Here is a 25742-nt window from a genome sequence, read left to right on the forward strand (position 1 = left end):
CATCAAATGTGTTGAACTTTAAGTGACTTTTGCCACAACAACATGAAAGACAATAAAGAGCAGGACACACCGACTTAAAATGAGCTGTGAAGTCCACTGAAAGGCCCTCTGTTTACACCGATGTTACATTAGTAACTGCTGTGTAAAATTTCACTCCACTATCCGATGCTTTTTGCATCTTTCATACCTATTGTAACTGTGAAAGAATGTGGTTTTATTTAATACTTACAAAACTAAACACATTAACATATTTCAGCATCTGAAGCAGGAGTATGCCACATCATATCGTTCACGATAATACCGGTATAATTTTTCATATGATAAGAAAAAAAGTGTATTCTGATAATGGCACTATTCCAACATGTTGATAATGTCGTCATACCGTTACGGATAGCAACAATAAGCATGGCTAAGAGCTAACTTGCTATCGGCTACTGTTATAAAGCTGCACAAACTAAAGAAGTGAGAGATAATTTTCGTTTGGTTTTTTGAAGGCAAACATGTATGCTGACATGTAATACTGTAAGACTTATATTGTTGCTATTGTTATTATATAATATAATATATAGTGTTATATAAATGTTGTTATAGTTCTTGAAATTAATAATGAATTATATTTAATTTTTTTGTCATATTGACAACAATATCATTATCGGGATATCATTTTAGGGCCATATCACCAACCCCTGATCTGGATCTTTATGATACAGCTGTTATATGTGGAATAAAACGATACATTTAAAGCACAGATGAACCCTCATCTGTCATATGGTGCAGAAAGGCTGCAGGTTTAATTATCCCCTGCGACTATACTATGTATGTATTAAATTTGCATTCTGAAAGCTTGCACGTTGAAATAGTATTTCAGTTGCAGGTAATTATGGGGTCAAATTGTTGCAGAACTTCCAGGTGAGCGTCTCTGTGCTGTTATGGGGGATAATGTGAGTTGGCAGCTGAAATGCACAGACTGACAGGTTGTATAATGGAGTAGCTCGAGGTTGCAGAACAACCGACTGATTTCATCTTTGCCACTGTTTATTAACTGACACTGTTTATTTCATCCAGCTGATGCTTTTCTGTGCTCTGAGGACATGTTAGCTCATTACTGATTGTTAAAGGTTTGCCGAGCCTTCGTCAGGCCAATTAACAGTAAACTTGACCCGACACTGCCTCTTAATTCGCGACTTCCTGCTACTTCTCCCCACTCTGTGATGTGATTGGCCGGGACAGATTGTAACTGCAGCCTTCACTCCAAATTAGAGGGTAAGGATCAGTTAATTAGCACAGTTTGGTGGCATCGTGGATGGGAAGCCCTTAAGGGTATGTTAGAACTCCACATCGTGCTGCAGTATTAACACTAGACTAGACCAAAGATACACACACTGCGGTGCAACACTGGAGCTGGAGAAGCAGTCGACTTGGCAAAAACTACAGCTTTTACAATTCAGACTGCAACAAAACAAACCTGGGGAATATCACAGATGGTAGCAGACTTTGAGATCCAGCGCTCAGAAAAACTTCTGCCAAACACACAGGCCTGTAGGCACTAAGTTATTCACTGTCACTTGATGTCACAGATTTAATCTGCAGCCGTTTTGCAGTGGCAATGTGACAAATTGTCTTCCTTCTTTTAAGTGTCAGTTTCAGTCGTTTTTGGGACGGGGAATGGCATGCCTTAAAACAACTCCAAACTGTGGAAATAATGAGGTCTCTAAGGGAGAAGGATGGTAATTACTGTGAATATCAATAACGCTCAGTAGGAAACAGAAACCGTGTCTGGGATAGGAAGTGATTGCACCTGGGGAAAACACAGTACGACAGATGAAGTGCTTGGCTGTTGGAGATTTTAGTACCGGCCATGTTTTACACAGAGTGTTGGCATGAGGTGGCAAAAAAAAAAAGATTAAAAGATGAACACAGTTTTGCCAACCTCATATATTCTAATCCATTACACATCCTGAAAGTGCCTCTAAATCAAAAATCTTTTTTTGTATTTTTGTTGTGTTTCTTGTTAGTTTCAGTTCACTGCCTGCAGAACTGTGGTAATACTACACACCTCTTAAACGTGTAGCACCTCTAAAACCTAGATAAGAGACAACACTGTGGTACTGCACTGTAAAATCTGACAAATTGATTTTACTTTTAAAAAATCTAGGAAACTGACTGCCTTGAAAAATTAAGTATCTTAATTTATGTTAACTTAATGTCTAATTCTTAATTTTACTTAAATTTAGTAATATGTGCTTATTTTTGTGAAGTTGTTGCAACAAGTTTAATTAAAATCAATCTTTTTAAGTTTTAGGAACTTCAGTAAACCAAGTTTACTGTGCTACATATATCTGTATTCTGCTGCTTGCAAACTAGTCATTCATATTTGTATTTTCGTAAACATGTTAATAAAACAGACCTTACAGATCTCCTAACTTTGTCATTGGCAAAATCCTCTTTGTGCTGATCAAGTTTAATCAGACTAACTTGGTTTACTGAAGCTGCTAACACTTAGAAACAATTACAACAATAACAACAACATATTAACATTGCTTTTTCAAGGCAATTGGTTTCCAAGATTATTTTAAGTGAGATCAACTTGTCAGATTTTACATTTTAGACAGTGTGAAACTTTAATCAAGCCAATTATCCAGCCACAAAAACATTGAGCACTTGACGGAGCTCAACACATGATGCAGGATGTAATGAAACCTACACCATGTCGGACATTTTACTGGGTATCTGGAGACAAGGTTGGGACCTACATAATGACACACAGACACGAACAAGACGGGGATACGAGCACATGGGCTGTAAGATGAAGATGGGTGATGACTAAAGGAGCTGGTGGTAAATGTGACATATCCAGCCATGCCAGATGTCTCACCTAACACAGCAGTTGGAACCAGAGGATCGTTGGGCACTGCAGGAGGAAACACGGTGAGGAGTGTTTTTTAAATTTCAGCAATATTTAAAGGTACACGAGGACCAAAAGGTAAGCAGTGAGCTTCAGGAAAATTCAAAGAGAATCCGTGTACAGTTCTGATGGACTACGCGTTCTCCAGCCATGACTTAAACATGAGGAAATCATCTTAAGGATCATCTGTCTTGACAAAACCATTCCACAGTTTTTGCTTTGATCAACGTGGTCTGTTAAAGCCTTGATTTAACGTAACAGAAATTATTTATAAGCTGTTCACACATCAAACATATGCATGTTTATTTTCTACACTTTTCTGAATAGTCATATTTCTTTCCATTTATTTTTCATGGTAAAACTGATCAGGCTGAATCAGTTTTGTGAGGGGGAATAGAATCAGAATCAGAATCAGAATCAGAATCAGAATCTTTTTCTGATTCTGATTCTGATTCTGATTCTGATTTCTGATTCTGATTTCTGATTCTGATACTGACTGGCAAGTACTTTTATTATCTAATGTTCATGGTATTTATTTTCTAATTAAAAATACAAAACATAACCTAGCTCTTGTTTCTACAGTGTGAGTATTTGCTGATTATCTCTGTTTTATAACACTTTAAACTGAATTTTTGTGGGGGTTATAGACTGTTGCCAGACAGAACAAGACGAAGAAATCACTTTAGATTCTGAGAATCTGTAATGGACATTTTAGAGACCAAATGGTTCAAAGTATACTATGCAGGAAGTGTCAGTTATTGTTTGTGAACAATATGGCCAGCAAGAGTGAATGCGAACCACAGATTCACTCTTATTTGCTATATTTGCATTTTTCCCCCGTAATTTCATAGCTTTCCTTTGGATGCTGCTTTAATAAAGTCCCAACCTCACCTGCACACTGTGCCCATAAATGTCCTGAGAATAAAATACAGACGGAGGGCAGGGTCTCTCCTGATAAATACACCACCACACACTTCTAGTGTGTCATAAGTCATTCACAAGAGGGTTAACTTTTGTATGTCTATACATCTTTTTTTAAGGAAGATCCTTCAAAGCATACATTTAACCAATGATACTAATACTAACATTAATACTAATACTGATACTAATACTAATACTAATCAAAAGATTATTCAATCATGAAGATAATTCCAGTTGTTTTCATATCTAAATACTGTAATGAACTGAGCTCAAGAAATGTAACCTGGCTGTTAGTAAGAATAAACTTGTAATGTTAAAGAAAGATAAGAATACAGAGTGGTTAGATTAGAAAGAGGTAAACGTAACTATTAGAATCCAAGAGCACTTACTGAAAGTTTTGTGTTTTGAAGATAATCCTAGGTTAATACTACTATGTAGGGTTAAAGTGATAATTGTAATAAAAGCCTTGTTTGTGAACCTACATCTGTTGTTGTAGTTGTGAGAGTCCATGAATGTCACAGCCATGGGATCTTCTCCGTGCAGAGTGCTCTGGTCAGCATAGCTGCGATCCATGGCATTCACCATGTGAGTCATTTCCTGCCGTGTCGTTCCGATGGCATCTTTACGTTTTTTAGCCAGTTTCCTGTCAGGGGAAGAGACAGACGCAGTCAGACATCTTAAAAACAAATACACAAACATCAGCCAGCCTGCAGACCACTCCGCCTTGTATTGGAATTCCTCAGATTACAAAGTATAGTATGATTTTTTTTTTTTTTATGAATTAAGTGGTATCAAATCTTTTTGGCAATAAAAGCTGTGGGCTGCAGGCTCCTGATTCAAGATGCACAGTTTAGATCCAACCAGGAAGAGAAAAGAAGAGATGTGGGGAGAAGAGAAAAAGAGAGGATGAGAAGAGGAGAGGAGAGAACAGGCAAGGGAGGAAGAGGAGAGGCTTGTTTGTAAATGGCAGCATGTAACAGGCTCAGCTATAGGAGCAGAGGGAAACAGCATCTACTACAGATCAGGGAAAATGACCCGTGGCTTACAAGTGGCAAAGGGAAAACCTGTTATCAACCTTGGAACCAGAGATGAGCTGTCAGATGAAAGCCTGAAAAATTAAAGTTTTATCCTCAAATATTTTTCTAATTTCCTGAAACTCCTCACGTTTTTTGATTTTGCACAGATTAGGAGGTTGAGTTTCAATGAAATGAAAAAAAAAAAAAAACAAAACAAAAGAAAAAATCTTTGAAAGTGTTAAATATTTGGTTTTCATCCGACAGCAAAGACAGGAAAAATCCCATTAAAACAACAGAAAAGGAATGGCTTGTGATCTACAGAAGCTCAGGGAAAAACCATTTACCAACCAAAGAACCACAATTATCATCATATGAGTAGTATGACTCCAGGTCACATCTTTAATAGTCAGTCCAGAATTATGTAGAACAGCACACTGTCTTTCAGGAGAGATACCTTCAGAGATACCTAATTTTAATTTTAATTTATTTTTCTTCAGAGGCTTTTGCTATATCATAGACTTAAAGCCATTTTCGCTGCAACAGAATGGGTCCTTTATCAAGGCCAGTGAGGAAAAATAGTTTAAAATGTAAACATCAAGGTATCATCTTCAGGTTTAACTCTCTCCCGGTGTGTGCAATCCATAAAATCCCAGGAAAAATAACTGCAGAGGGCTTAATACTTCGAGCATGACAGAGCATGCAGGAACATTTTGTACCCAGAGCCATAGATGTACATCAGTTAGGACAACATCCGCACAGCTGAGCAAACATTTATTAGGGTTTTATGTGACCTGGTATAAATGAGTCACTTGAAGAGCAGTTTGAGCTCCAACATAAATGTAAAAATATATTCGCTCAGATGTTTGATGAGTAAAGAAATGTTTGCTTGTTGCATAACTGATACAATGTACAGCTCTGACAGAGAGCATGCTTTGTTTTATCTTATTTGTTACCTCTTCACCCCAAAATACACCAACTCCACCTCTAAGATCACACACATAAATTACACACACACTCACACACACACACACACACACACTCAGGGACATTGATTTAACTGCTGACCAGGTGTAGCTGTTTATGTGAGTGTGTGTAAGTGTATTATTGGTTGTCGAACAGAATACATGAAAATAGGAGAGAAGGCAACACATATATAATAAATCACCATTATGCCGTGTGCGTGTGTGATATATAAGGGAAGCAGAATCAGAGAAGAAGAGAGAGGAGGGAGCTGTGACCAGACTAAAGGAAATCTCTATTACAGTTTTATTTATTGTTACGGTTCGAATTGTAAAATTACACTGTCAACTTATTTTGAGTGCCACAATTGTTCAAAAGAGGTTACAAACAGTTAAGTGATCTGTATGACGACAATAAGAAAAATGACAGACCCTTCATGTTCCTGATAAACGTATTTGAATAGATGCTAAATTTGTCTAAATTTTTTAAACAATCCCATTTTTCTGCCTCTCTTTCCATGACTAATAACATATTGGTTTGACATAATTTTACTGGAAGCTACAATATTAACCCTTTGAAACCTGAGCACATTGGCTTGATTTGTTTCAAAAACCTGGGAAGGAGATAATGAACAAAAAAAGAAGAAATAACCCCAAAATTAGCACAAAAAAGTAAAAAGTACAAGAAAATTATCTGAAAATTAGTATATAAATAAAAATAAGGAAATGGCCAGGAAAAGTAATTTCAGGATTACAAGAATGTTGTATCAGAGTTTTAAATATGTAACTAAGATAATTACAAATTTAGTTTTCACCAAGCATTTATTCTTTTTCCCCCAAAGACATTTTTTCCGCTTTTTCTAAATCTACAGTTTTGTGATATTGTTTTACAATATTAATGTGATTTTAACTGTTTTTCTATAAAATGAGTATTGAGATACATTATTATTATTATTTGCCAGCATCTATTTTTAGGTCTGTTCTTTTACCTTTAATCATTTTTATTACAGCAAAATGTATCTAGTAGACTAAAAAAGCAATTGATTGTATTATTCTAATAGGTTACCAAAAGTTCAATTTGTAGTTGCAATATTAATAATTTATCCAATTGAAAAAATCTATACTGTCTGTGTTAAAAGGTAAGTTAAAGTGGAGTTAAAATGATCTAATGTAGCTTTAATGCTAACTCGTCCTGCTACATTTTGTCTTAGCGCTGAATGCAGACATAAGCTGGTGATGTATAAATGTCCATATTTATCATTTGTATTTGTTACTGCTAAATGGTGCATTAATACCTCTTTTTAAATGAGAATGAAACAAATAGGGATCGATTTTGGTCACAGCTGGTTAGAGACAATAAAAGAGTAGAGAAGTAAAGAGTACCCACAACACGAGAAACCCACCATGATCTACCAAAATCAGAACCACGTGCTCCACTCAGGGAGCTGACGGCTTCAGGACAGGAACCAAAGAAGAGACACTGAGCATGTGTAGCAGAGTTACCATGATACCTGTGACTTGATGGGCGGATGGATGATCACATGACTACATGCACACAAAGAGCTACAAGTCACAAGTGCAGCATTCTTTTTTCAAATAACACGCTTAGGCCTGTGTCGTCCCATTTTGGCCTGCTTTGTTCTGGTTTGTGGCCCACTTTGGCCCTCATAAGCCTGCTTCAGAGCAACTTTGGAGCATGTAGAGGACACCAGGGCTGAGGTCAATTCACTGTCAGTTCAGTCCCTTTAAAAGTTAATTTGCTGACTATTCAGTATTTATTTTTTATTGTTATTTTATCAGGCAGGAAACAATGAACATTCTGTTGCTATAAAACATTGTTAATGTGTAAGCATTTAAAAATTATTTGTAAAAATGGCTGAAAATAAGAAAAATACCTGACTGACATGAAAGTGAGCTGACCCCTACCCTGGCAAGGCGTCAATGAGGATGGCTTTGGCTGGTTGGTCAGAGCTGAAAATGTGTTTTGTCTTGAAAAAAGTATACTGCATCTTTAAAAATAACAACAACTAGCCACTAATAATTCGCCCAATAAGGTAACAGCAGCTGGGTGAGCTGATTGTTGATTGGTTGTTTACTTACAGGTAATAAGAGTATGAATAGTAGGTCCTCCTGGGGTTGTGAGCCAATCAGAAAGCAAAGAATGAGACACAAGGGTCATGAATATGCAAATTAGGACAATACTGTCCTGTCCCAACCAGCAACAACAGAAACAGAAGAAAACACCTTTTGATTGCTACAACTTGAGGGTCATGCAAGGGGTTGTTAGAATAACTATGGGCCCTATTTCTTTAGAAAAACTAGTTTAAAGCTAAATAAATTCTACAAAACACGCTGAGAGACTTTTAAAACTATTACTAAAATAAAAATGATTAAACTATTTACATGCAGTCTTTCTCTTCTTTACTTTAAAATATTCATGCAGTACTTTAAAGCTAAATTTATTGTAACTGGACGGCCCTGATCAAAGTTTTTTTCAGCCCTAATCAGCCAATCACCTTCACTTACTCCTTCGGAAAGTAAACAATTTGTCAAAGCTGACACAAAGCTATCCGATTTGTAACACCACGCGGCTCGCTTCCTGTAAAGCAAGCATGATGTCATTGCGATGTCATCATGTCCTTCCATTTTAAAGATGCAGTATTGTTCAAAGTTGTAAAGGTTCAATGACAATGAAGATTGATCTCCCCAGAAACCTCAATGGAAAACTACTAAATGCTGTCATCATAACTTCACACTCATGAGGATGACATAAAATCACTAATTACTGTCCCAGTACACTTCTGCTGAGTCAGTTGTCACAGTTTAGCTACACATCAGTGTAAAAATGTCAGATCTGTATCCTTAGCTCAACACCAATGACTGTATATAAAGACAGATGACATGACAGCTCCCCAAAAGTAAAGCCAAAACATCTGGATCACCCCCTGGTGGCTGGCTGCAGTAAAGGTCAAAATCTAAACAACACAGACAACAAAAGAACCCCATGCAAATTCCCAAAGATAGCTTTTGTCATTTTAAGCAGTTCTCATCACGCTTAAGTTTGTGCAAGTGTTGCATGTGCCAATCCATGTGTTTGTGATAAATGGTGCTGCCCTTGATTGGATCTGATGGGTGTATGAACAGGAACTTGATATGACGGCTACATTTCCCAATCACTACTGCACAGAGTCCGGCTCCGCACCAGAGTCCTGCACAAGTCTGATTTTCAAGACCTGCTCCCAAATAGTGCACCCACCCCACCACCCTGACCTACGACCGACCAGTTCCACAACCGGACCTGTACCACCAGTTGACAAAAGATCTGAGGCCCAACCCAAAACTACAAAACCTACAATAACCATCCAACGTGCAAATCGGTTGGGCAACATGTTTAATTTTTTAAAATGAAGGAAATTCAGAAAATTGATTAAATCAATATTTTTAAATTATTCTTAGAATATTGAATGCACCTGTTTGAATCTGCTTTCATATTGCAGCTGGTGCAGAAGACAGAATAATTAGAAGTTGTAAGATTAAAATGTTACAGAATTAAATTAAAATTATTATCATTCTATTTGAATATATTTATCATCAATCACCCACTATCCAACCACTATGTCCTTTTTTTCACCATTTTGAGGGTTACCTGCTGGGTATCCGCAAGTACCCAACCCATTCCAGGAATATGGCAGTGCTTGAATTTGAGTTATTTTTGTACAGTGGGCAGAAGTGAGGACATGTTGTCCATCTTTACATACAGACTGCTCAACACAAAGATGCATTATAACTGAAACCAAACTTTAGGACTCACTTTCCTAACGGCAGTTTTCTATCCCATGCTGAGATATGCAAATAAGTTCTCTAAACCAGAAACTGCTGTCACAAGTTGATCAATGTTGGTTGCTGCATAGTGTCATAAGTTCTCATACATCAAACAAAAAATGTATGATGGTGGTCATAAATAGTGTCAACTTGTCAGACAGACATTGAAATATATCACTTTAAGATAATGTTTTACTTCAAAGAAACACTGTCATCCTGAGGCAGTCCTTAGTCATCTGGTTCTAATGTTCACGTGGGGTCTCTTTTGTCCCAAATGCATGAATGCAGCTTGAGCTGGTTAAAGTTCAAACAGCAACAGACACAGACTTCAGTTCCTCCCAGCTGTGCATGAAATTACAGAGTGGTAAACAACAGTTATCTCATAAAAATGCATTTGCTTTGAGTTTGGACCAATTTTTTAATCAAAAAGCCTAAAATCCTCAGCGGGACAGATAGTGTTCAATAAAACATGGAACGATTATCAGGCCACTGAGTGCAAACTGCGGATCAAAAACTGTTGTTTTTGGATGACAGTGAATTTATTTCAAACACGGCTTGGTATCATGAAATAGTAGCAGCTTCTGCAATACACAGAATATTTATGCCCTCTACTTTAATATCAGGTCCTTCGGATGTAATTTACAATTACACTTTGACACAAAATCAGCAGTGCGACTGCTGGATCACATGAATTCATTAAGAGAATTAAAACAAAAATATGGAGGTCAAGGGCTGCGAGAGCAGAGTTCTCCTGTGACGAGAGTTCATCACTGGCGGTAATTTAATGCCTCTAATTGTTTTTGATTTGCTGAGTGAGATCATGATTGGTTTTAATTGAGAGACTGTTTTCCTGGTTGCTCCCTAAAGCCTCTGGCAAGATGCAATACTTCAGAGTATCTCCTGAAAGAACAGCCGATGATTACAAGTTGATGATAATTAATCTTAAATTTCTTGTAACGCGTTTGAGGTACATGGTGGTCAATCAGCTATTTATGTTGATACTTTTTAATATAATCAGAAAAGATCTGATGTGAGGCACGACATGAATGTATCTGTACCGAATTATGCAAATTAAGTTCCTAATTATTCACTTTTTAATGAGGCACTCAGGCTCCCTGAACACCAGATTTTATTGAAAGGTCACAGGAAGAACGGCATGTTTAGTTATAGCTAATTATCAAACACATACACTCGTGTACCTGACTTAGAAATGTGCATGCACACATATGCACATGCACGCACTGAAGTACAAAGACATAATTCCACCTCATGTAACCTCACAGTTACTGAGGTAAGATTTGATGAATAGAGAGCAGGTTATATGCACAACAAAAATAGTCTAGACTTTACATAGTGGGGTGTTTAAAGCGTGAAGATGACTCTTCTAAGGACTGGGACACATGCGTCTTTTACCACCTGGAAAACGCTGGGTGTTACTCTTGTGTGTGCTCTTTGCCAACATACAAGGGTATGGAGGCAGGATGCCTGAAGCCGTGTAGCAGCTATAACCAGCATTGTATTATGACCAGAAATCCTTAGAGTGCAGCTGATGTTCTTCCAGCCATTGTTTCTTAAACATGTATTATGCCTGAAATCTTGACTCTTGAAATCATCAAATGACATGTGGTGTGAGTTGCTGCATTCCAAAAGTTTTTCATTTATCTCTGTGTTTATCTCAGGGCGTCACACCCCCCAAAAAAAGTAGCATGGGAACACTTGTGTGCCTTTCACGTTTCTACAATCATGGATTGGATTGGACTTGAGGGAACAAAAAAATGTGTCATTTATACGGCCCTAACAGCTTTTTGACGGCGTAATATTACACAATTTAACCCTTTAAAACCTCAGGAAATAGGCTTGCTTTCTTTTAAAAACACGACGAGCAGGCAATAAGCGACAAAAGAAGAAATGACTAAAGAATTTGCAAGATCTACAAGAAATGTTATGAAAATTACCAGAGAATTTGTTAAAACATATAATAAACAACTATAAATATAATAAATAAATAAATAAAAAAGGAAATTACATCGAAAAATATGGTTAAAAATTATTATAATTCTGCTAAATAATTGTAAATATGTAATAATGGTAATTAGAAATATTGTTTTTCCCTAGCTTTTTTCTGCATTTCCCAGAATTTTTCCCAAGCCTTTTTTCTTTTCTTTTCCTAGATGTTTACAAATTACTTTCAAAATTTACTAATTTCTTACAATCTGTGGAACATTTCTTATCAAGTTGCTCATTGCCCGATTACCCATGTTCCTGAAAGAAATGACACAAATTTGCTCTGGGTTCAAGGGTTTAAATACTTGCGAAAAGAGTGTGAAAGCAGCACAAGAAAAATTATGTCACTCCAGGTTGTGAACTACCTTGCAGTGTGACATGTTAATAAACCCCTAACATTATGTTTCATGTAAGCCACATAAAAGTAAACAAGTTCTGCTGCTTTAAGACATAAAGTTGTCAGTTATTACAGAAATAAGACAACATCAGACGACTGCTTCCATTCTTCTCACTATTGTCTAAAGCAGTTTAATCTACTGCAAAAATGACCTGTAGGATTCAGCAGCTGTTCTGCGCTGTAGCTGTGTTTTTTTATGTTGTAGCTGTGTTTTGCTACCACATGATGGAGCCCTGCACCAAACCAGCACATCACAGGCGAGAACGGTATAGAGACACCAGAACCAACTTGAAGGATAAGATTTACAGAGAGACACATTGATTCTAAATGATGACAGTTTTCTTTACTCTCTTCTTTAGTCTAGAAAGAAAAAAACCTTAATCACACCTGTACAACCCCCTTTTAAATGTTTAATGCACTTCACCACATCACACTACATGATAAGAGTGAACCTAAACAAATAAAATGTTAGGGGCAGTGTGTGTGTGCTCCAATGGCTTAAAAAAATGAATGTCTTTGTCACCACGTTTAACCCGACTCCAGTCAACCACTCCTCCCTCCCTTACATCCTCTTCACTCTGCTCTCCAACATTGTGCTCTTTCCGCAGTCAGCTTTACCAAGATATCCTTTTCAGAAACAAAGGACCTTCATCTATGTCTTCCTTTACCTCTATAATACTGCATTCTAGGTTTCTTTTTGATATTATGTCCTTGATGCATTTATATAACCCACGTGTATTGGAATCTTCTATTTTAATTATGAAAAATTCTTGTGCTTGTGGATTTCTTTCACCGTGTTTCTTTTTCGGCTGTTCTGAGTGTTTTTCTTTTTGTGTAGTTTGATTCAACAGCTGTACTGTACAAAAAAAAGCCCAACACAGCCTCTGATCTCTCCTGCTATAAATCACACAACTATGAGGCAGGAGTTTCTAATTTTAGAAACACCATATTTTGCATTGGACTTCAGGAAAACAAGCCTTAAGCTATTTAGCGCCTTCAAAACAGGACAAACTTAAGGGGTGATTGAGCTGGTTCTGAGGGGAGATCAACGTTTATGGTGGATGGATGGAAGATGGTGTTGCTACAGCAAATACTGGACCAACATATGACAAGAGAATGAATTAAGGTGCACATTGTATCTGTGTGTTCTTACATTTGCATGAGTGTTGGTGTGGCACCGTCGTTCATACAGCATTTGCACTCTTCATGTTACTTCTCATTAGAGCTGTATTAGTGGGCGTGGTTAGTAGCAGTCACTCACCTCTTCTTGACCAATAGGATGGCTACAAGCACCAGCAGTATAAAGACGAGAACACCAGCACTGATCCCAGCGATCTTCACCACTCGGTCCGTTTGTTTAGCGGGGTCAGGGATGACCTCTGGCTCCTCTGTAGCACCTACGACATGATGGTAATAAAACTACATCAATACTGTGAATCTACCATAATATCAGGTCAAACTATCAGGATACGGCATTAATTATTTATTCTTTTGTAGTATTAGAAATAAAGAAACATGTTACATCTCCATAGTGGCACCACCAATAAAATAATGTACGCTTCAAGTGAAAAAAACAGTTATATGACATAAAAGGGACATCTCAGCGGGAGTAAAAAAATCTTAGTTCCCTTAGATAAATGGCAGTATTTTGAAATGCTGCAGAAGAGTAAACATCTAAAAATGAAGGACAAAAATTAAAAGTTAAAAATTGTTCCCATTTTACTCCTTTTTACACTTCAAGAGTTCAAGTTTGCTGGACAGCACGAAAAATAAAAGCGAATATAAAAAACACAGACTATCAAACTGTAACATTTAAGATGTCACTCATTAATGTGCTGACCACATTGTGAGATTGAGCTTTGCTGTGAAAAAAAATATTTGTTTTCACTTTAAAAAGTTAGTTTCTGGGCTGCCTTAACACTTTAAGTTGACTGAATTTTAGAAGACAAGTGAATGTAATTTTATTAGGATCCAGATAAGCTTGTCTCATCAAATAATAAGAATATATTAACAATATAATAATTTAGTTAAATCCTTTGTTTTGTAATCTAAAGGATTTAAGTAAAACTGCATTAAAATTACGCTTATTTGACGAGAACATTATCTCATCTTGTCTTCTCAAATTTAGTCAACTTACAATTTTAAGGCAGCCTGGGCAAAAACTTTCACTTATTTTTTTCAAACAACAACAGTTTCTTTTTAAAGTGTATTTTGTGTTTTTGCAATGGTATCCTGGTGGTCATTGCTGTTGGGGCCCACGGGAGCTATGACACATGCACAATGCCAACTAGCATAACATTTTGCGCCTGCTCGAAAGGATGTCAGTTGATATATATGAACCCTTTTCAAATAGAAAGCATTTGTTTATGACAGCTTTTAAAAGACCTTTTCAATAATTTCAGAATTGTAATTCTCCCCATATCTTTTTTTTTTGTTATAAAACAATATTCCATCTCAAGGTGGACGCCTCATTGACACGCATCACTTATCCCCATGTTCTGTACTGAGCCATTTGTCAGATGCAGACCAAATTTTACTACGCATGTGTTGTACCCTAATGATATGTCACAGTATGCAGTATCTTTTGTTTTTAATCTCCATAAAAGGCGCTCACCATCTGGGAAATAGATTTGTAGGCATATCCAGTATCCAGTATGTTTATTTTTAGTGACAACCTCATTTTTACAAGCCTTCAATACATCTACTGTAAGACGGTGAAATTCTTTTTTATAAAGTCAGAAAGTTCTAAAAGTTTTTTTTTTCTCAGCAGTATCTTAAGCAGAAGAGGTGAAAATCAGCGTTAACAGTTTAAATTATCTTCGAAAGCTTTATCGTCTGGGTTTTCCAAAAGCTAGGTGTATGTTTTTGATGTGAAGAGTTGCATGATATCAGACAAAGAAAAAAAGTAAAAAAGGTGAAATTTCTAACCAGCTAAACTCTCTTCTGGGGCAGCAAACTATTCCAATAAAACCAAACCCATCACGCAACTAAGCTTTCCAAGAACCCTGAATCCTCAGCTGCGTCGACCTCCTCATTTCTGAAATGTTGCTCTCTTGCACCGACTGTAAGCCTATTATACAAACAATAGATTTTTGGCACTATCTGAAGTATTTACATGACATTATGTCACCCAAGACTGGAAAAGTATGCGGCCCAACAGCCTCAGGAATAATGTTTGTGGTCTCTCAAGATGTCTCAAAATGCCCTCACATCAGGAAAGCACAGTGTAATAAGGAAACAAATCCTGATGAGCCACTTAAACAAGAAGGTTTAATCATTCTTCTGCTAAAGATCAGGTAAATATCGAGACTCTAAATGTTCCTTGTAAAGCTAAGCCAGACAACTGCCAAGACAAATGCCATGGTAACTGTCATTCATGCTCCAAATATAGCCAAAAGTTTTGTTTGAGGAGCTTATTTGGCTCACAGATTCAAATATTGAGATCAAAAGTTAATTCTCCCTTAATGTGACTGCTATGTAATGAATAAAATGCTTTTACCCAACAATGTCCACCTCTAGTGAACAGATAATATCTGCACATTTTAAGGTATGTCTTTTATGGACATCTGAGCATAAAGCAGGTATATTTTTAGCAACACTACAAAGAAACAAGACTCTACAGACTCTGAGTTTACAGCCATGCTTGCAGCTCTGCATTGAGTTAAATGCTAACCTCAGAATGCTAACATGCTCACAATGACAGTTAAGCAGGTATAATGTTCACCATGGCTGCATTCCAAATCACATCATTTTTCGCCATACTTTCAGCATGTACAACAGCATACCTTATAAAGTCCGCACTTGGGAGTATGCATATAATTGAGACGTACTTCTTCGTCATAACGTTGTGCCTTGTAATTTGACCCTCTTGCTAATATTTGTTGCAGTCCATAGCCCAAAATTTAAGTGAAACGTATAGGAATGCAGCACATCTGAACCTCATCAGTTAATGTTTTCTTGAGATACAACAAAATGCAGCGCTTGCCAGAGATGGAACTCAACCTGGAGAGTTCTACTGTTGTTATTTTGCGATGTAGTATGTTGTTTTAACTTTTAAGTTAGAACTGCATGTACTCTCGATTATTTGTAATTGATTCATTGATTTACTGACTGACTGCTGCTGGGAAATGTCACTAAAAACAATCAGGTTCAGTGTCGCAAACACTGGTGGAAAGTCTGCAAAGTATCACCACAAATCACCTAGTGTTGGTAGATGACAAGCCATCCACCATTCCCTCAACCTCCTAATAATGAAGTAAGCTTACACGGTCTATTAGGTCATTTTAGATTAAAAATGTTATGTATTTATAGTTTGCATAAATGTATAATCAGGATTCCCACACATTTTCACAGACACAATCTTTCCATGACTTTTCAATGACTCATAGTAACATTTTTTTTTCTTCTTTCCCCATTTGCCCCATGTTTTTCAAACATTTCAGACTCAAATTATATTCAAACACAATTTCAGAACGCTGTCATACATAAAAGGGAGAGACAGAATGAAAGATGGAGAAACATATTAAATGATAAGCATAACGTCACAAAGTGACATATATTAGAGCGCAATTACGTCGACACCTACAGAAAATAAGCTCACTATTGTGTTGCGTTACGTGGAAGGTTATCCACAAAAGATTACTGTAACAGTTGAATTACACACAATAAGATTCAATGACTTTCCAAAATTCTCAATGATTTTTACAAATTACATAACTTTTCCAGGCCTGGAAAAGACAACTGCTAAATTCCATGACTTTTCCAGGTTTTTCATGACAGTGGGAACCCTGTACAATGCGAACATTTTCTTCAGGCAACTGGGCTGTTTAGGACTCACCCTTTACAAAACACAGATAACTGTACAAGATTTCATGGCAGACCATCTAGTAGTTGAAATATTTATGCCTGGACCAAAGTGGTTAAAAAATTGTCCTCTAGAGACGACACTAAAAACTTTCATTTGAAAATGCTTTCATCTGACAATTTTCCTGTACACTGTGACGATAAAATACGAAGAAAAGACTGTAAACAGCTGGCTGTTTATCCCTGGCCTGTACCATCCTCTAGGTCAATTAAAGAAAAAACACTCATCTCACAGAGATTACAGCTTTTCATTCATTTTGTTGTTTCATCTGATGGCAATGTACTGAACCAGTGAACTCTCTGCACACTGACTACTCCGATTCCCAGCTGCAAACACAGTAGAAATTGACTACATGTACACAAATAAAGAAATGCTCAACTGACTGTGTGCCTTGTAGTGTCTTTTCAGTGTATTCAGGTTGTCCTTGGCGTCACGCTCTCCTTGGGAAATGCTTTTGAAATGCAATTTGACTGTAGCTGTCCGATGTTTCTGCACCAATGTCACAGTATATTACTTGTACTCAAACTCATTTCTGTTCCTGATGACTTCAGAGAATTGTCTGAACTCCCTGATTTCGTCTGTTTGCAGTATAATTCACAAATGATGTTTGAGGCAGAGTGCACGCTGTAGCGGCGATTCAACCATGTTGATCATACACAGAAAAGTCAACAGAAAGAGAGCCAGCATCTGTTTTCATGCTCCTAAGCTTACTGATCTGATCCCATAACGCCAGAATAGTTCGTACTGCAACGTAAGAACATTATCTTGCATTATGATAATCCAAATAATCCAACACAAAGACATATGCACAAAACTCAACATAATGCAATACATCTAGCAAACAATAATCCACTTCTAATGCTAAATATCAACAAGATCAATATAATCTCTCTCTTTATCTCCCTCAGTATTTGGACCTTAACATATTATTTTGTTATAAAATGTTTCTGCCGCTGTCATTATGTAACAATATTGCACTAAAACACAGGACTCAGATTGATAGATGAAGCATTAGTAGTAATGTGCCAGCCAAAATGTGGCTTTGGATAAGGCTGGTATTTTCTGTATTATTTTTTGCATTCAAAGTAAATTCCATGAAAAGACCTAAACCAACAATAAGTTCTGTCCAACTTCCTCTCTGTAGCACTAAACCCCTTAGATTTGCAGTGGATCTTTAAAAATAGAAATCATTTCTTTTTTTATAAAAGGCTAAATAATATTATAAAACAACAAGGCACTGTTGTTTTTAGCAAACATTCCTCAAACAGGACTAAATTTCAGCATTTGTTTGGGACTATTTTAAGAATACACAGAATAATACACATTTAGTGCTCTAGTGAGTTTTTATGGCAGCAGAATGATGCATGTGGGGTCGACTTAAAATAAACTACACTGCCCACATTCATGGTAATGAAGCAACATGTCACCCAGTGCATCAGTGTGGCTCAGTGATGCATTTTTTTGGACAAAAATTGAGCTAATTGACTGATAAATAGATGTATCAGGCTTTGGCTACACATGCAATACTTTGTAAATACTTGTGGACTTATTCATTGTTGGTTTTGGTCTTTGCATTGGATTTGCTGACAATAAAAAAAACTACAAAATAGCATCAATTTTATTCTTTGAGGATTCTTATAACATCAAGATAAGCTTCAAGAATTTGGGAATAACCTTTGCATGAATCAAAGATCATCAGTAAGTCTTCTATCTCTGAACTCACTGGCTATCATGTGACGATGACAAAGCCGCTGCGGGCAATGGCCAATATTATGGGCTGACCAATACTTATCATACAACTCATTTTGACATGAAGGCAGATACATTTTAAAAAAGCTATTATGATGCAAAATCATCATCAGACAATAGTTGTTGGGTTCAGAGATTGTGTTTTGGTCAAAGCATTCCACCTAATGGACTGTTTGCAGTTCACACCTGACTGATCAATACTACTCGGATTACAAACCAAAACCATAACACTTCTGATACCAAAATCTTGTCCCATCACATACAGATTCTGCAAAATATGCAGACATCTGTTTATAGAGAATAGCAAAATTGTGTATAACATTTCTGAGCATGGAGACAAAGAAATACATTTCAAAGAGTTTTTTTCATTAAGAACAGACCCTAGCATAATTTCTTAACTGTCTAGCAGACAGATCACAAGCAATGTAACTTGAACGCATGTCATAGCAGAACCTATTCATAATGCTGAATGCGTCCCGATGTTACTTAAAGAGTTATACTCATATATCAGAAAATACTGAATTACGGAACACTTAATTTATATGTGGACCAATACGTAAAAAGAAATTGTGGTACAGATATTAAAAAAAAAATATAAAATTTAAAAAATGTTTGAGGTAATTTAAAAACCATGTCTCAATTGCTTTAATTGTCCCAAGAGAGCAGTGGAATATGTATTGGTCATAATTTCTGGAAAATTAAAATAAACTGATACTACTTTTAATACATATATCAAGAATTAAAGAAAAAAGACAAACATATTTATTCATGCAATAAAATTGTGGAGAAAAGATTGACTTACATATCCTTGGTGGATTTTTTGAAAAATCCAGTATGGGTCAGCTATAGTTGCTCTGGCTATTAAAACAATTCTTAAATATTCATAATTTTATGTGAAACAAGGGTGACTCTACGATTCCAAATAATTTTTGCATTTGTGACTATGAAACATTTCCTCATCAATGGGTAAAGGTGATTAAAACAAGACATAACAAAAAAGAAAAACAATCTTTAAAAGGCTCTGAGACCTGACCTCATAATGTCGACGGTGGCTCTTAATGTCTGTAAAAATTATTCAGGTCAGTACACTTACACTCACAACTTACCAACACAACTACACACACACACACACACGCACACACACAAAACACCCTGAGGCAGCAATGACAATACACAATACCACAGATGACCTAATAGGACCACCATCGCTAAATCCTCCCTCCCGGATGCACGGCTGAGCGCACACACACATGCAGAGGGACGGAGAGTGAAAAGAAGGGACGGCCATCTGACCTCTCTGTCCATTAGTACGTCTCTCTGCCTTATTAAAAAAATAATACTGAATAAGTCTTTGAGCTCCACTCAGACCTCCTCAGACTTAAAAGAAAGAGCGTCATCTCTTTCTAGCAGCCTTTGGCGAAAAAACCGACCTGTTCTAGTTACTACAACCACAAGCACTTCTTGAAATATGATGACACTGGAAACACAGAAAATCCCCACATTTTCTCTTATTTTAAAGCAGAAACACGGCACCTTACAGGCACTAGAGGGACTGAACTAAACCTTTGATCATTCCCATGGGATCAATTTCCTATGAGCTTACTGGCTAACATGTCTTGGTCACATTGGACTCTGTGACATAAAGAGAAAGTAGGTGAACAATTCTAGTAACTTTTTATGTTTTAATTCATTCATTGTTACACGGAGCAAAGCCACATACTGCAGTACTTAAAGTCTAAGCTAGTTTGCAGCTCGTCTGTTGATGGGTCTTTATAAAAACACACAAATCAATCAGCCATAATGATTCATTCTACAATCATTATGGCTGATTGCACTGACAATCAAGTCACTTTTACTGTCTGGTTTTATGCTCCTTCAGCATCAGAAGGTCAAAGCAAGGACCATCAGCTGAATGCATAAAGTGATTATCACTTTTTTTTGTTTAACCACAAAAAAAAACATAATGCAACAAGACTAGGATAGCTTGCAAATACAAGATTCAAGTAATATAATGACTTTTATAAATATGACAGGCTTTTATCTCTCATCTATTTTCTTAAATTGTCAACACAATCGATTTATAATATCGGCAAAAATCAGAATTTTGGCCAATATTTCATTTTAAAACAATATCAGCCAATACCGCTGACATGACAATATTTTCTTGCATCCCTAGCTAATATTAACATTAATAGAATCAGTCTCCTGTCAGTTAAATTACCCGTTTCTTTCATTTTACAATCATAAATACCAAACTATTGCTCGTTCCAGCTCCTCAGATAAGACAGTTTGCTGTGCTTCTCTGTTTATTGTTTTTGCAAATTGAATATTTGGGGTTTTGGACTGTTTGAAATTAAAAGGCGCATGAGTAAATTGAGTCTGTTTCATACTAAAAGTTTAATTTTTTTTGGATGGGATGCAGTGATGTAACTGCTATCTACAGTTACATATCTGTACAGATCGACATACAAAAATGATAGATCTGCTCAGCTGCAGATAATGTTTAACAATTTCAATCAGACATCACTTGATCTAATGTTACAGGCAGAATAGTGACCAGGCTTAAGAGTGATGTTGGAAATATTTCAACAAAATGAATAAAATGAATGTGCATTGCAAGCTATGCAACATTAGACATGTGTATCATAGCTTGGGTGTTCATTTTGGACCCTATTGTTTTGGGGTTTTTTTGGTGAGTACTCCATAATTCCACAATAATTCAATGCAGGTATCTGACAATGGAAATTACTTAAAATGCCCATCCCTTATTTGAATGTGTCGTCTCGAGCTCTAAGTAAGTGTACAGGGCATTTTTCACTATTTTCTGGTATTTAACAGACATACAAATTTGGTTAATCAAAAAAGAAAAAAATATCAGTCTGTTAATGGATAATGAAAAAAATTCTTGGTAGCAGCCATAGTCTGTTGTTTTTCAGACCAACATATCCATTGTGCTATGCCTCTAGTACCCCTGAAAAAACAAAACAAACAAGAAAAAATAGTCCCAAGGCTGAAAATAACCCAAATGCATTAACAGTTTCAGTGCAAAAATAGGCATGTTATGTTTCTATTTGTCTTTTTGCCTCCATTTGCGCTCTACTTTTGCATTAGTAGCCAAATAAACACTTAAATGACCTAAATGTTCTTAGAAGCTACCAGCCACCAGAATTGTCAGTTTCATTGAAAACATGTTAATGTATTTGTCTGTTAATCCTTGTTCTTATTGCACACAGCTAAACTCTGATCCATCAGCTGCATTTCTAAAAATCTTTCCTGAAAACAGTGTGTGTACACTTATGTGTGTTTCGCCGCTTGTTTGTGTTATTGCCTGGGGATTAAACCAGTCTGCTAATCTATCAACATATGGCTGGTCGTAAAAACGTGATATTTAGACTGTGTGCACATAGAGGGGCTAACTGTGCAAACAAACACATATCATGAGCATGTTTTCTTGCTTTAACATGCAAAACATTATTATTATTATTATCCCCAATAATATTCAACATACAACATCAAACCATTCATTACATCGCTCATAGCAAACTCGGTGTGAGAAGGAAACATACATAATAAACATCAGATTAACAACAATTATTAAGGGGTGCAACTTCACAAGATAAGATAGGCACAGTCTACCAGACATCAAAATACAATAAATATAGTTACTTTAATATTATCTTTGATATTTAAAAAAAAAAAAACAACGACGTTTTTTACCATTTTTCTCAGCAGCTAAATTCTGGCAACATTTTTTTTCCCACGAGTTGCATCTGTTTAAGCTAAAACTGATCTGGCGCCCTTTTTCTGATATAAAGTGGTATCAACAGTGACTGTGTGCTCTTACCTTTAGTAGCCAGTCTCAGACACTGTGTCTTAGTTTCCTAAAGAAAAAAGAGACAATACAAGCAAAACCTGAGTTCCACAAACAGTATATAATAGATTATACTTAATGTTAGCAATGTACAGACAATATTTACAGTATAAGGAAAAAAAAGTTGGGCATATTTGTAGTTTAAAGAACTCTCAAAAGTCCTAACTGCTTATAGGTAGAAACTGTACTTAATGTTTCAGCAGCGTCTTTTTGAATGTGTACATATAAGTATATTTAGCAGCTAGGTGTGAGTTCGCTGTGTGTTGAATGTGTCTTCAAATGAATAAATATTTATTTACCCTCTCCGTGCTGCTAACAGCTTGGAGGTAGATGTTGTAGTTCTTTCTCGGGGCCAGCGGAGGATTCCAGAAACCCTGTGGATTAAAAGAAATGGATTATCAACTTCACAACTGTCAGACACTTATTTCAGTTACTTTCTTACGCTTTCTTGCAGTGAGTTAGATGTGAAGATTAACACCGCTCTCATGTCTGTATCTTAATTATGAACATACAGCAAGCAGCTGGCAAACTTACAAAGCGGTGGTGGCACCAGCACCAGTAAAGCTCACAAATTAGCACATTATATCTTAAATGTTTAACACTTACAATAATAAAATACTAAAAAAAAAAAACCTTAATTTGCTGTTTCTTATCTCACTCTCTGCCAGAAATCAAACAAGCGCTACAACTATTCTTTAAAAGACATGAATTCAATCTGATGAAAATATACACCTAGACCATGAGAGACATCTTTTTTTTTTTTTTGTTTTCTCATTCATGTGTACATTTTTGCATGTTCTAATGAACTACTGCACTTGCTTAAATTAAGAAAGTCCCTTTCATATAGCACATCATAAATGTGTGAGACTTTCATGTAGACCAGGATCTTGATCCAAAAATTAGCATTACTAAACAGTTGGATTTTGCAGCCTTGGTGGTCAAACACTGTGTGCTCTCAAGTGCATTAAGTTGTACGTTATCCATGGTTAAGGATAAAAACCCTAAGAACCCATGTCAGACATAATTTTCCGCTTTGTCTATTGCACATCTTTAATCTTCTGCATTTTTAATTTTAATCTGATATCTATTTGATTCATCTTTTCAATTCACTACATATAGAATATGTTGCTTGGGAAAAAAGGCTGCCTGATATGTCTTGTTGTCTCCAACAGTGAAGGGGAGCGGCTCTGGCAGGTTGCTGGGGGACAGCTGGGCAGCATAATAATATGGAGATCCACCACTAGATGCACTGTGGTAGGAAACTGGGACCTGGAAAACGAAATGTATTTATATTAAAGTAATATGTCTATAAATTTTGTTTTACAAGTACAATGTAAGTCAGACAAAACTCTGTTTTCTTTCAGCAAATAAAAGGTCTGCTTTGGGATTTAAATGTCCAATGGTGTATAGAGCCAATGGCGGCTATCAACTCTAAGATGAATCTTTTTTTTTGGCATGATACTCTTAAAAAATGTTACATGTATGCTCAATTAAAAATCACCTCGTAACAGTCCGAGGAAGCTTGACGACGTGTCCGCTGAGGATTCACTTCTTCAACTACAATCTGGTATGCACTGTAGACAAGAAGAGACAGTGAAACATGTTATTACATTAGTTTTTGTTTATTCACTAACACACTTAATATAATAATATAAAAATAATGAATAAAATATTTTTTAAAAAAGGTTGTAAGTTGAGTTGCATGGTCGTGTAGCTTTGCTAACTAAATTACTGCTTATCAACCTGTCAAAGAATACCTCCATGGTACTCCCCCAAACTAACATAACTGGCATAATTATATTAATAACCGTAATAAACATGTTCAAGCTGGACCGCTAAATTGTTCACAAATATACTTTATAACAAGAATTTCTTCATGTTTTCTATTTATTTTTATGGATTATTGGTTGTGTTACATTAGAAAGGATGAAGGTTTACAATATGCACAACAATTACAGGCTAAAAGTAAGAAACATGGACTCTGGACAAAGATAAGCTGGTGTAACAAAAGCCTGGGTTATGGTACAAGTATGTACTGTTCATGCATACAGTACCTTATAGGTGCTCCCTTGGCCTGGGCAGGTTTGAGCAGAACAGTGATGGTTGTTGCAGTTTCATTCAGAAAGGCCTCTGACCCATCGTACTCATCTATTGTTGGGGCTGAAGAAAGAGCATGAATCTGCATTAGTGCCCATGTATCATCTAACTCACATGTGTGACAATATTATATATTAAAAGGTATTTTCTACCTGAAATATTAGTGGTCACGTTGAGTGTGGTTGCAGGACCGAACCCTTTGGAGGTGGATGCACGTATAGAGAGTTGATACGTAACACCAGGGTGGAGCTGGGAAAACAGGTGATGGGTGGCATTCGAGGGCAAAGACACTGTGAGTCCCGGCCGCTGGAGAGGCACTGAAGGGTCAAATGAACGCAAGCCGCTGTAGCTGATCTGAGGTGGGGCACAGAAACAAAATCCCAGTTTATGCATATATTCCACTAAGATGAGTGATAGCTTAGCTATTGCAACAATTACTGTTCCACTGCTTCTGCTTGTAGTACCTCATATTGTATGATGACTCCATTGGGTTCAGACGGTTCCTTCCAATAAAGAAGAATTCTGTCTTCGAATGGAGTGGCTCTTAGTGACTGACTGGGAACTGCACCTGGAACTGTTAGCACACACGCACGCACACACACACACACAAATCACAAAATGCTCATAAAGTTTTTTTTTTAAAAAAAAGTCTGTTCTTTTCTGTTCTTTCTGTTGTCTGCTATTTTTATTATTTAACCAGGAATAAAAGACTCATTAAGATTAAAATTCCCTTTTTCAAGAGTGAACTTGCCAAGATAGGCATTTTAAGCAAGTATGTCATTGTATATAATGAATAAGCCTGGTCCCAGGATTGAGCCCTGGGGCACACACTTAGCTCCATTAAGGGAGCTTAGAGACCTGTAAAATGCACTCCGTTGGAATCTACCAACAGACATAAATAAAATACTTAGATTTAAAAAAAGTTGGACTTGTGTCCCTCACCATCCTCATCAGTTTGTATGATGGTCTCGTCACTCTCTTTCCGCCCCTCTGGATTGGTCAGAATCATCTTCAGGCTGACATTGGTATACGGTGGCAGGTTTCCCACCAGGTGGCGTGGTGCTGAGAAGAAAAATAATATAATTTCTCCAGACAATTGCCTGCTCTTTGCACACATGGGCTCAATCAGACATTAGA

The 25742-nt window shown here is 36.6% G+C and overlaps 1 protein-coding gene across 1 annotated transcript in view; it reads right to left on the reverse strand.

The window, feature by feature from the left end:
• LOC121955365 (receptor-type tyrosine-protein phosphatase kappa-like) overlaps window positions 1-25742 on the reverse strand; it is a 148845-nt gene that overhangs the window by 21483 nt on the left and 101620 nt on the right. Inside the window, 12 exon segments of the mRNA XM_042503286.1 lie at window positions 2876-2911; window positions 4309-4469; window positions 7902-7931; window positions 13286-13421; window positions 22482-22518; window positions 22808-22882; window positions 23655-23777; window positions 24010-24082; window positions 24563-24668; window positions 24758-24959; window positions 25070-25179; window positions 25548-25667. Of these exon segments, the coding sequence (XP_042359220.1) occupies window positions 2876-2911; window positions 4309-4469; window positions 7902-7931; window positions 13286-13421; window positions 22482-22518; window positions 22808-22882; window positions 23655-23777; window positions 24010-24082; window positions 24563-24668; window positions 24758-24959; window positions 25070-25179; window positions 25548-25667 (1209 nt within the window).

The sequence above is a fragment of the Plectropomus leopardus genome, chromosome 16 (assembly GCF_008729295.1).
Source record: "Plectropomus leopardus isolate mb chromosome 16, YSFRI_Pleo_2.0, whole genome shotgun sequence".
NCBI classification, from domain to species: Eukaryota; Metazoa; Chordata; class Actinopteri; order Perciformes; family Serranidae; genus Plectropomus; species Plectropomus leopardus.